The sequence below is a fragment of the Polypterus senegalus genome, chromosome 6 (genome assembly GCF_016835505.1).
Source record: "Polypterus senegalus isolate Bchr_013 chromosome 6, ASM1683550v1, whole genome shotgun sequence".
Lineage (NCBI taxonomy): Eukaryota > Metazoa > Chordata > Cladistia > Polypteriformes > Polypteridae > Polypterus > Polypterus senegalus.
The window spans coordinates 95,153,217-95,165,425 of NC_053159.1; the positions used below are offsets into that span (position 1 = coordinate 95,153,217).

General features: G+C 34.8%; 1 protein-coding gene across 1 annotated transcript; it reads left to right on the forward strand.

The window, feature by feature from the left end:
* Nucleotides 1-10,279: 10,279 nt before the first annotated feature.
* LOC120530644 (dynein regulatory complex protein 10-like) lies at nucleotides 10,280-11,503 on the forward strand. Its single transcript, XM_039755066.1, has one exon. It carries the CDS (start codon nucleotides 10,280-10,282, stop codon nucleotides 11,501-11,503), a length of 1,224 nt encoding a protein of 407 aa, XP_039611000.1.
* The last annotated feature ends 706 nt before the right edge of the window (nucleotides 11,504-12,209 follow it).

Genomic DNA, 12,209 nt, shown 5'->3' on the forward strand with positions numbered 1-12,209 from the left:
CAATGAGAAAAAAAGTCTGAATTAGCATAAGATTCCACAAATCAGGGAGTTAATAAGTAATGTAATGATTTACTTCTTGAGGTAGAAGTACATAATAAGAATAGTTGCGTCAAATATTTACAGTCACAAGGGTATATTATCTGAGGGGGTTTCTCATACCTGTGAGTCAGATGAGAAAGAAAGAAAGAAAGAATTTCCAAGCATTCATAAGTAATTGTTAACAACACAATTCTTAAACAAACAAGAAAGAAAAACTGATTAAATATGAAATTGACAAAAGCAAAAAATGCTCTCATTCATTTATCTTTCATCCATCTCCAAGTGTGCCGCTGTGTGACCACAAAACTTAGACATGCCAGTTAGGTGGCTTGGCGATGCTAAACTGGCCCTATTGTGTTTCATCATGGGATGGACTGGAACACTGTTGAAGGATTGCTCCTATCTTGTACAGATTACGCCTTCTGGGATAGGTTCCAACTTCCCTATGAACTTGCTTGGGATAAAGCAGGTTTAGAAAATGGATGTATAGTTGTTTTCACCTATGATTACTTCACTTTAAGGTCGCCGGGTAATGAATAAATACTGATGAGATTCCATGCATCGTGGAACCAACTCAAGCACATAAACCCACACTTAAGGGAGATCAGCAAAACTGTGACTAGATGACCCATGTGTTTCTAATCAAAAAGATTTGGGGTCTTTTCCCCAGAATATTAGTTAGGAGAGATCATTACATTTAGAGTAGAAAAACTATTACAGTATATTCTACTAATTTATTTGTTAAGTTTTTAAGTGTTTCTATATTTTCCAATATATAAATTGAAATTGATTAAGTGAATGGAGCTGTACAATGAAATCTCAGTTTACGATGGATATTTCCGACAATAGTACTGGTATAAACAACTGAAAAGAGAAACACACATAAAAACGCAACTGCTTTAGAGAGGGATGAGACACCTACCTGCAGATGTAAGAAAAGAAGTTAAAGCTAATTCCAAGACTGAGCACTTATACGTTTTTGAAAGTCACAGGAGTTCAGGTAATTTGCAGCTCGTACAACTGCCTGATACGAATGTCAAGTCTGGCACTCCAGAAAAAACATGTATGAAGAATACAAAAGACAGTCATCTCTTCTAGAGTTGAAGAATAATATTCTGACACTATTTTCTAAAGGAATGTGTAGATTACTCGAAAAATGTGATTTAAAACATTTCAACAAATAATGAAAAAATGTACTGTAAAACAAAACAGTACAATTCACAAAGAATGTAGCAATGGACTTAAAATCTGATATGACAGATATGAAGGAAGGAACTAATATTATATGGAAAAAAACACCTGAGCCTAAGCAGAAATTAAATGAAGTGGAATGGTATTGCAGGAAATGGAACCCAAGTTCACAAGATATTTCCGAGAAGATGGAGGAGCACATTAAAAATATAGTGATACATATCTGTGGGGGTGTGCATTCCTGGGCTCAAGGAAAGACTACATACTTAAGTGGATATTGTTCACAGGCTTTGATAAAAACTCTCATCCAATTTACCATTATATCTACTCGTGATCTTATTTGGAAAAGAGTAAAGGGTTGCGACTTTCTCCAGTGTGACTGCAACTCACTGACTTTGACTGACATGACAATGCATAAAGTGCTATGACCTCTGGTGAAAGAAGACAGGAAGAGAGTACAAAGAGCCTACTTTGTGGGAAGAATGGCCATTACAACATTGTGGAAGTAAAGACAAAATGAGGAGGAGAAAAGAGATTTGGATTCATGCAGTGATTAGTAATTATATGTTGCACTAAATTTAAATATATACTTTTGGCTTAAGAATTATTATTACAGTTGTTGAAATGCAACAGATGTTTGAATTTGTTTGCTTTTTAAATAATAGTTTAATTATATATCTGTATGTATGTATGCATATATACAGTATATGCACATGTACAATATGTGTATGTTTGTGTGTACATGTACATATAATTCTCTCTCTTTCCAATATTAGTTACATATAATATAGGAAATAAGGACAACTGAGCTACATATATTTCAGATTTTATGAGAGTGAAGGATTATCTTTTTTTAATTAATATTTCTTTTATGTCTTTATCACTTTTCTCTATTAATGCCATGTGTATTCAACAAAAAGAAAGGCTCTTTATTGTATTGTATAAGTTTAATGTGGATTTTTACTTTTATAAGAGACACATGCTTACTCTTCAGATTTTCAATTTTGGAAGAAACAGTAGGGTGGCGATATCTGGTTGCTGTCTGGTAGTAACCATGCTGGAGGTGTTGCATTAAGGTTAAGGTATACTTAAATGTAACGTTATTAGTAGTAAATTTCATAGGATCTTGATGGGAAAATATTCTTACTGGGGAAAAAAATATAAACAATCATTGTTTTTGTAATTTGAAGAAGTTGCTAAGAGGAAGGACAAGTTTCAAGATAGTGAAATTATTTTAGGGGATGATTTTAACTCAGTCTTCCATGCTACCATGGACAGCTTCCCTGTATCTACTAGATGTTCCCCTTTTGACAAGGCACTGAACAGACTATGTCAAAACTTGGGAATTATTGATATATGGAGATTTAGACATCTAGGATTAAATGAGTTTACATGGTACAACAGGAACAGATCTATACCATCAAGGATTGAGGTTTGATTAATTTCAAACGTAATAGAAAGACAAGCTAATAAGGTTTCTATTAAACCACTTGCGCCAACTGATCACAAAGCAATTAACCTTTCTGTTAATATGAGTAAAAATGGACGTATAAAAGTCCCTAAAGCCTGTTGGAAGATTAATAACAGGATACTGAAAAATGATGACTTTAAACGGAAGGTCAAAGAAATTATATCAGCATGTTGGTGACAAGCCCAATGTTCAAATTTATATAGCAAAAATCAGTAATTTATGAAGTATAAAATCAGCTGCAGTAAAATGTAGCAATGACGTTGCAAAGGCTAAAAGAATAAAGGAACAGGTTTTAACTAAGGCAAATTATAATTTTACTGATAACAAAAATAAAGGTCAAACAGCTGTAGGTAAATTAGCTATGTACACTGCAAATTAAACTGAACCAATAATACTCTGAAGAAGCAGAAATAAGCTTTTTTTGGGTCTAGGAAAAAGATGGTTAGAAAAAGTGTAAAAAATCAAAACATTTTTACAATGTGGAAAAAAATAATAGAAAATATACAACTCTTAATAAACTTAAATGGATGTGAAACTCAAAATCCTGTAGTAATTTCAAAAACTGTATCAGATTCTTATGGTAAGTTATATAGCAGAAATAGACATTCTAGATAAAAATGTGATTTTAAAAAAATTATTAAAAAAAAACATAAAAACCATAGAAAATAACTGTATTACAGTGAAAAAGAGATACACATTCTTGAAAATAACTAAATTATAATTAACTTAGCTAAAAAATCTCCTGGAAACATTGAACTAACTGCTGAGTTTTATAAAGCATTTTAAGACGATTTGGCAGAATTTCTTCATTTGGTTTTCAATGAATTAATCGATAAAGGAAGTCCTATTACTGTTGATGACTCAGAGTTTAATACCTGTAATAAAAAAGCCAAATAAAGACCCCTTTGTTGACTGACAACTGGCAACTTATCACTTTGATTAATAATGATGTATCTATTTTTGCAGAGAGACTTAAAACAAACCTTGACTCAATTATTTATGAGTTACAGTTGGGTTTTATAAAAGGAAGACACATAGTAACAATATTTGACTGGTGTTAGATCTTATGGATTACAGCAAATTTATTGATCAGGACGGCTTTATTTTATTTTTGGACTGTTATGAAGCATTTGACATAAGTGACTTTTTTTATTTTTGAAGTTCTCCATTTATTGGGCTTAATATTTTCAAAAGTATTAAGAACGTTATATAATAAATTTAACAATTCAGTTAAATGTGCTCATGGAACCTCCTATAAATGTAATATTTGTAGAGGAATTCAAAAGGGATGTCCCACAAGTCCAATTTTGTTCTTACTGGTTGCACAAATAATGTGTACTCATATTAAAGGGAAGAGTTTCAGCTTATTAACATACACGATAGATAAAGTAAATGTTCACTGTTTTTTTAAGGAATCAGACAGCAGTTGAGAAGGCAATTCAGTGTATATAGGCATTTTCTTCTGTACATGGTCTATCTTTAAATATTAGCAAACCTGAATTGATGAATTGGTCTTGAGAAATGTTCATTTTCCATTTGTGATATCCCTCTTAAAGATATAATTATCTTGATATTACAATTTCCAAGATTCAAATATTAGAAATTATCTAAATTTTTCTCCTATAGTCATTTGAAAATGTCTTGATTGAGACCTCTCTTTAAAGGGTTGAATATTTTTATCTAAATCTAAGGTTTTATCTGGACTGAATTATGCTTAATTTGTTTTGGATACCAACCTTACTTATTAGAAAAACTGACTCTTAACATTTTAATTTCATTTGAAGGAATAACCCCCCTTATCTTAGAAGAGATATTATTTATATTATCCTCTGTCAGGAGGAGGAATAAATACTTTACACTTTAAAACTGCTAATGCTATTTTTAAAATATGATGAATTCAAATTTATTTGAAAAATAAAGAGAGTAAATTCAGTGGTATTAAATTAATTAATTTTAATTTTGATGTGGGAAACATTGCTTTGAAACTGCTAGTTTCCATAAACAGACCATAAGTTACATGGTTACTTATGTATAAGCATAACTTTTCCTCTCATAGTTTTACTATCTGGAGCATACATTGTTCTTCTCTCTTGTTAAATGAACCCTAGCCTGAAGGAGTCTATTAATTTTTTACATTTAAGATTTCTCACTTAAAGATTTACCAATGTTGTTTCTTGTCCTAGTGTGTATATAAAAACAGGGAACTCAAGTTTCTCTATTACATCTTGCCTGAAGAAGGGGTCTGAGTTGCCCCGAAAGCTTGCATATTGCAATCTTTTTAGTTAGCCAATAAAAGGTGTCATTTTGCTTGACTTTTCTCTATGTGGAACAATAAATTAAAATTAGGAATACATTTTTATCATTTGAAAATTGGGTTTAAAATGGTATAATTTGGGTTAAACAAAAACTAAATGATAATGGTGACTTATATAATTATAAGGAATTGAATAGCATATATAATATTTATGTAATCTTAGGGAATATTGTACTGTAATAAATGGAATTCCTAATAAAAATACAGACTGTCCCAAGACGTTGTGGTGACAGTCTAATAGAAATATTTAGAGAATTTACAGTTTACATTAAATTGCAGGGAAAGATAGTTTTGAATTATGGATGTAACAATACATTTTAAGGTATTTATTGTAAGATGACCACATTCTTGCCATTTCAGTATATTAGAATTCTTTATTTGGAAAAAAGATTAATTGGGAAAAACTGTGGACGATACTCCATAAGTACTGTACAACTGATTAAGTTAAGGAGGTCATAATTAAGATAATTAATCAAATTTAACCTGTATGTTGTTCAGCGATTTAAAATTAATAGATGGCAAATGTATCTTTTGTAACAATGTTTTTGAATCTATTCAGCATTTGTTTTAGTTATGTCCACTATAAAAAACCTTTAGATAAAGTTACAAACTTATTAAAAATTGACTAATGCAGACACCGGTTTTGAAGAGATAGACATGTTAAATTACAATTCCACTGAAAATAATAATTGTAATTTGTACTTAACTTAATTATTATATTTGCCATCGCTGTACGCACATAATGATGAGGTCTGCAATAAAATCCAGAGTTTGAACATTTTAAAATGGATGTTAAAGTTTATCTACAAACTATTTCAAAATGGAAAAATATGAAAACAATGCGGACTTTATCCATGTTTAAATAAATTATTTTATAAACTGTATTTGTTTCTAGCCTGTACCCCGGAAATGTTTTTATTTGAAGTTGCCGAATATTAAGTGCTCTTGTTTGTATTGTAATTTTATTGTTATTATTGACAATTAATTTTAAAAAATCGGATACTCAACAGGATGAATCTGGACGGTTCAAATCTCAGAAGCGCCAATCAAACACATGCACATCGGGAGTGGGATTTGGTGGTGGCGTCCCACGTAAGCACGGAGAGAATATGAAGGAAACCTACTTTTGACATGTTTACCCGATCAACCCATAATTTGGAATAAGTAGGTTCAAAAAAATGATGTAGGCTGCGTTTTTCTTTTTGTTTAGGCATCTTTGTCATTCAGTTCTTTACCAATATGTAAGTAACTGGACTGTGCGCGTTTGAAAATCAATTAATGAATCAAACAGCAGAGCACAAGTGGCTCTTGCGAGATCTGTCTTGCTCTCCGTGACAACCACCTGATCTTATAAACGCCCGCATTCTGTGGCAGCTGCACCATAAGCTTCACACTTTGCCTTACGCAGCAGTAATGTGTCAGAGGCAACTTAACCATTACGCAATATGAGAAAAAAAGGTACAGTAAATGCACGTTTTTTTCTGTCAGTCGTGACACTTACTAACGAGCAGGCTACTCGTTCGCACAAATAAAGCGAAACTTTTAACATTTTACTAGAACGGATGTTCAACCCCGTTTACCAATAGTTATAATAAATGGTAAAACCTTAAATTAATTAAGATTGGAAACAATTAAGAATGGATACCATGGTCCGTTTTTGTCTTGCGCTGCATGGTGTATTCTCGGTGACATTTTCTCCTTCTGTTGCAGTGCCAAATTTGGCGGTAACGAACGGTGACGCGAGAAACTACGTTACCCATCGTGCACTGTGATTCTCGGCCGAGCCAACAGATTGTGCTAAAGACTGTCGAGGTCAAAGGTTAATGAGAAAACACTAAACAGCTCTTGGGCAATTCAGTACGAAATGAGCGCGTATGCAGTTCACTGCCTATAGTGGCCTGTCTATTAGGTAACATTTTCAGCTAGATTAGACTTAATAATAGCGAATTCGGAAATGCATGGTTATGTGACACATTTTAACGGTGAACGCTCTTACAACACGTGAGGTAATACGCAGATTATAGTATATTACCCCACACGAGGTGATTTTAAAGCAAGATGCATTCAGTTGAAACTCGATATGCACGTAAAGAGTAATTGTCCCAAGTGCAGATACATTTGTACTGTATGTGCATCGCAAACGAGATCACAGTATCACTACACACAGGTGTTCGTGGGTGCAAACTATATATTGTATAGCCATCATATTACCCTGAAGATATACGGGGTCGAACAATGTTAAGCTCTGCTTTCCACGATCCTCAGGACCATTGGTGTTACACTGCAAAGTGGCAACAATTTCGTACGGTTTAGCGCAATATCCTACCTTATTAGGTCTTTCGTTCCTACTTTAAATACTGTTATTATCTTTGTGGTGAAGCGTTAACTTTATTACCATAAAACTGCAGAGTTGTCCTGGTTTCCAAAGAAACTACAAAAGTCTTTCATAAATGCCAGTTTGCAGCTGGGATTGCCGTAAAAATTGTGGTGTCTGTGAACTCCTATCTAGGAGTGAGCGTAGGATGCTTCATAAATACTCCTTATGTATGAATTATTATCCTAGTCAGACTTACAGTGTAACTGCACAACAAAAATAATGAACACCTTTGGTAGAGCCCAATGCCCACATCTTGCTTTGCAAATACAGAGACATAATGGTACACCCAAAACCCCACAAGTTATCATGGAGAGTATGGTCATAATCATTATTTCCAGATCCACAAAGTATATGTGTTCAACATGAATACTGTATCTGGTCCACTATTTCATAGTCAGGATGGATTCTGTATTATTTTTTGGTTTACAGGACCTAGTGGATCTGAGGTTCAGTTATCAGATGGTCAATAGGGCACTCAGCTACTGCCTGCAAGATTCTGAATTCAAGACTGACCCTATGGAGTTTGAATGATAACCCATTTAGAGATTGTGTGTGATTTTCCAGAGTTACTTTAGTTTTCTTCCTGCATCCCAAACGTGTGTTTTTCTAAATTGGTTCCCCTGAGTGCATATAGATTAGTGCCTAAGTGTGACCTGTGATAAACTAGCACATCATCCGTTGTTGGCTTCTACCATGCACCAGATGCAGTGAGGAACCTGTATATTATTCCAATGCATATTAAGGTAACCAGAGGTAGAAAAGGTAAGTTGCTAAGAAAGCATGGTCATCCTTAATGTGACCCATATGCTCATAATAATTTGGTGTTACCAGTTCCCTGTTAGTGCGTATTTCACCATGGCTATTAGTAAGACATATGAACAAACTCTGAGAGTAGCGGGCGTGGATTACTGCATGTGTGCTTATCCCATTGCCAACTTTATGTAGAATGTTCATGGATGAGTAGCAGCAAGAATCTGTTTCTTCTCCTAACCTAACTAAAAATATTGTTATCCAATACACTACTGATAGTTCATTATTTAGGTGTGTTTCATTTACCTTTAGTATTTATACAACAAATCACGACAAAGATAAGACAGTGACACTGTGACACACTTCAGGCCTCGACAGACAAAGTCGTTAAATTCCGATGTCAAAATGGCAGGTTCCATAATTCTATAAATTGTTGGTAGTTATCAATTTAACAGTCAAAGTTGGTTATCTAGATAAAACTACGGTAGTGCAAACATACATTACAACAGGCAATAATGCAGCAAAAAATTCTGCAGAAGAGAAATAATAGACAACCTTTTAAGCACATAATAATAATCAGCATACTTTTTAAAAAGCTCTCTTTTTCCTGTCATGATTTTATCCCATTATTAAAAAAAAATACCATGCCTTTAGTTGATATTTGTACTGTAGTTTTAATAAATGGTCTTACTTTATCTAGGTGAGTCTGTGTGTTTCACTGCTGTCAAAGGTATATTAAATGCTACCACATGTGACACACATTCTTTAAAATGAAATTGTGTGTGACAGTCCAATTGTTGAAGAAGAGGTATTATTTATCACATTTGTGTAGCTTTCACCCATTGGTTATTACACCCTAAAGTTGTTAAAGAGGATATGGAATTTTGTTCTGAGATCTATCAGATAAGGAAGGTGGTAGTTTCAAGGTAAGATTGCTATATTTGCTAATAATGGTTCTTGAGAGTGGCAACATTTTGTATATTGATTAGCACATGTAAGTAAGAATTTCACTGTACTCTGTACACATGACAGTACTGACCCATAAACATATTATCTGTTAAACCTAAACACATCAGTTGTGTTTTATGACTTCATCAAATCCTGATGGCAGCATTCATCCGTTCATCTCCCAGACCTACTTAATCCAGCTCATGTTTATTAGGGCTGTAGATCATCCTAGTAGCATTACTTTTCTTAAGAAATGTCTTTATAAAGTTTTTTTCACAGTACAGCATTTTGACATAACTCTATCCTAACTACAGGGTCACAGGGTCTGCTAGAGTCAATCGCAGCCAACACAGGGTGCAAGGCAGGAAACAAACCCCAGGCAGGGCACCAGCCTACCGGAGGGCACACACACACACACACCCAGCACACACTAGGGATAATTTAGGATCGCCAATCCACCGAAAATGCATGTCTCTGGACTGTGGGAGGAAACTGGAGCACCCAGGGGAAACCCACACAGACACGTGGAGAACATGCAAACTCCACGCAGGTAGGACCCAGGAAGCGAACCTAGGTCTCCTAACTGTGAGGCAGCAGCACTACCACTGCACCACCATGCCACCCTGACAGAAGAAATGCATTGAAAAATTAAGTAACCATTTTTAACAGTATGATTCCGCAATATAATTTGTTGAATGCATATATAGTACATCAATACTGAAAGCAAGATAAATGAGTTGGGGCCATACTGGAAAAAAGCCTTTTGGTCTTAATGTTTCCTAAATGCAAACAAATATTTATGTCATGCACTGTTGGCACACCTCTTTCATTAATCTTCTCAGAACCTGTCCTGATTATCAGACCATTGGGTGATATCCTGGAGTATTTTTGTGGTTATTTCAGTGGGTGGGGTCAGTTTGTGTTTACAGCTCTTCCAAACTAGAGGAGAAGACCAGCACATATTTATGTTCCTGCCTTTTACGACTGATCCCATTCTTGATTTTGTGATTTTTTTTTAATTAGTAATGGTGATAATATATACAGTTTTAAGAGGTAGTTTGACTGTCTAATTACGTAACTTACTATTTATTCTTAATGCTAGTTCTGAAAATCATCTAGTTGTGTACTATCCAAGCACCTAATCCTAAACATGTATTTATTTTTATTCATTTAGGACTTAAGCTCTACCATGGATCAACCAAAAAATACCCACAAACATGTTTCCTCAAGGAGGCACAAACATGTTACATCAATACTGGATGAAACCCTCAAAAAGACTGAATTACTTATGCTCCTGTTGCCTTTTTGCCTGGAGAATCTACAGCAATTGAGAGACATCTTGGGAGAGGATTTTTTGAAAATTCTACAGGAGCACCACCGCCTAGAAGACCGTCTGAAGAATCTTTTGAAGCAAAAGGAGGGCAAAGAGCGTGACCCACATGTGGTAAAGCTAAAGGAAGCTATTTGCCAATCTTTGAGAAACATTCTGCGACTGTTTCAAGTAAACCCAGTCACTTGTAAAGCTCTAAAAGAAAAGGGGGCATTGAAGGGCACTGCTGCAATAGAGCTGGGACGAGGACTTACTCAGCTTCGCAGCCTTCTCTCTGAAAAGCGGTCTAGAAAACCTGTAGAAGATGAGAAAAATTACTACCTCGAAAAGATGATGCTGAGACGTGAGAAGAACATGAAAATTGTAAAGGATTTGGAGGATCAACTTGCTCTTGCAGTTAAAAATAAAGATTCAGAAATTTCCATGCTAGATCAGGACATCTGGTTGGTAAAAAGATCATCTCAGCACTCTCAGAGAAAGGCAGAGAAGTTGAATATGCGAACATTAGTTACTGCACATCGGAAGGTCAAAGCAATCCATCAAGTTTCTAATGGAAAACAAATCCACCTGCAGCAAGCTGTTGAACAGGTGAAACAGCAACTTGTTCGCTTAATTGATGATAACTGGGATGCAGAAATTATTCTCAGGAAGATGAATTTTAGAGTGGAAGAAGAGATTAAAGGTCTTATAGAAGACAAGGAAGACTTGCTAAGGAGAATGCATATGGATTTTGAGGAAATAAATGGTTTCTTCATACAAGAGAGGGCAGAAATGGATGATTTGAAGCAGAGGTTTGCTGTGTTGGAAGTGGAGTACAAGGAAGCTTTGGAGAGACAGCGCCTTATTATGGAGAGGAAGAAAGCACTGGAGCATAAACTGTACCTTATGACTAAGGCTGCAGTTCTTATTCAATTCTACTGGAGGCGTTTTAGAGAACGAAGGATGGCAAAACGTAAGAAGGGTGGCAAAAAAGGCAAGAAAGGAGGCAAAAAAGGCAAAGGAGCCAAAGGCAAGTTTAATTTACTCTATGAAAAACTGAGGCATAAAGTACAGTACTTGCTAAATATGATTTGTTTATATTAAGTGCAGTCTTGGACCATTGTATAAAAAACATCTTTAGGGAAGTCTTTTCATGTGAGCTTATCAAGACACATACAAAGTAGGGGTTGAGAAAAAAGAAGTGAAGAATCCTTTTACATCCTTTAATAATATTTTTGCATTTCTTTGTCAAGTGAGTTTGACTCATTTGCTTAAAAAGAGAACCTTACTTAAGATCATTGTTAAGTCAGTAATTGCTGTTGTCTGTACAGAAAGACTGTTGTATAACCAAGAGGGAGGCAGTAATAAATACACTCTGTCTTGCTTTTCCTTTTTACTTAAAATTTGTTTTTCCAGGTAAAGCACCAGCAAAGAAAAAGTGACAAGAGTAGTTTGGACAAAATCTAAAACCAGCTGGAGCTGCACATTATTGGACTCACTTTGACGCTGATTTTCATCTATAATGCAACAGTAAGTAGCCTTGAGCTGCAAGGAACATGCCATCTTGTCAATGGAAATTGCTTCTCTTTTGCTGGGCTTGAGGACAGATGCCATATTAACCTTAAAAATGGAATGGGTAGTTGCTGTCACCTGGACATCAGTCTGAAATATCAGGCTTAAAATCAGTGTGTTATTTTTGTGCTGCAGTTTTTTCTTTTTTCTAGTTATTCTAGTTATACTGTTGCTATGGCAATCAGTGATGAGTAAAATAAAAATGTGTTTGTTCTAAATTTAATAAGCAAGCCAACTA

What these genes read in the sequence shown, in the direction of transcription:
- LOC120530644 (XM_039755066.1), top strand. Translation starts at nt 10,280, where the DNA reads ATGGATCAACCAAAAAATACCCACAAACATGTTTCCTCAAGGAGGCAC.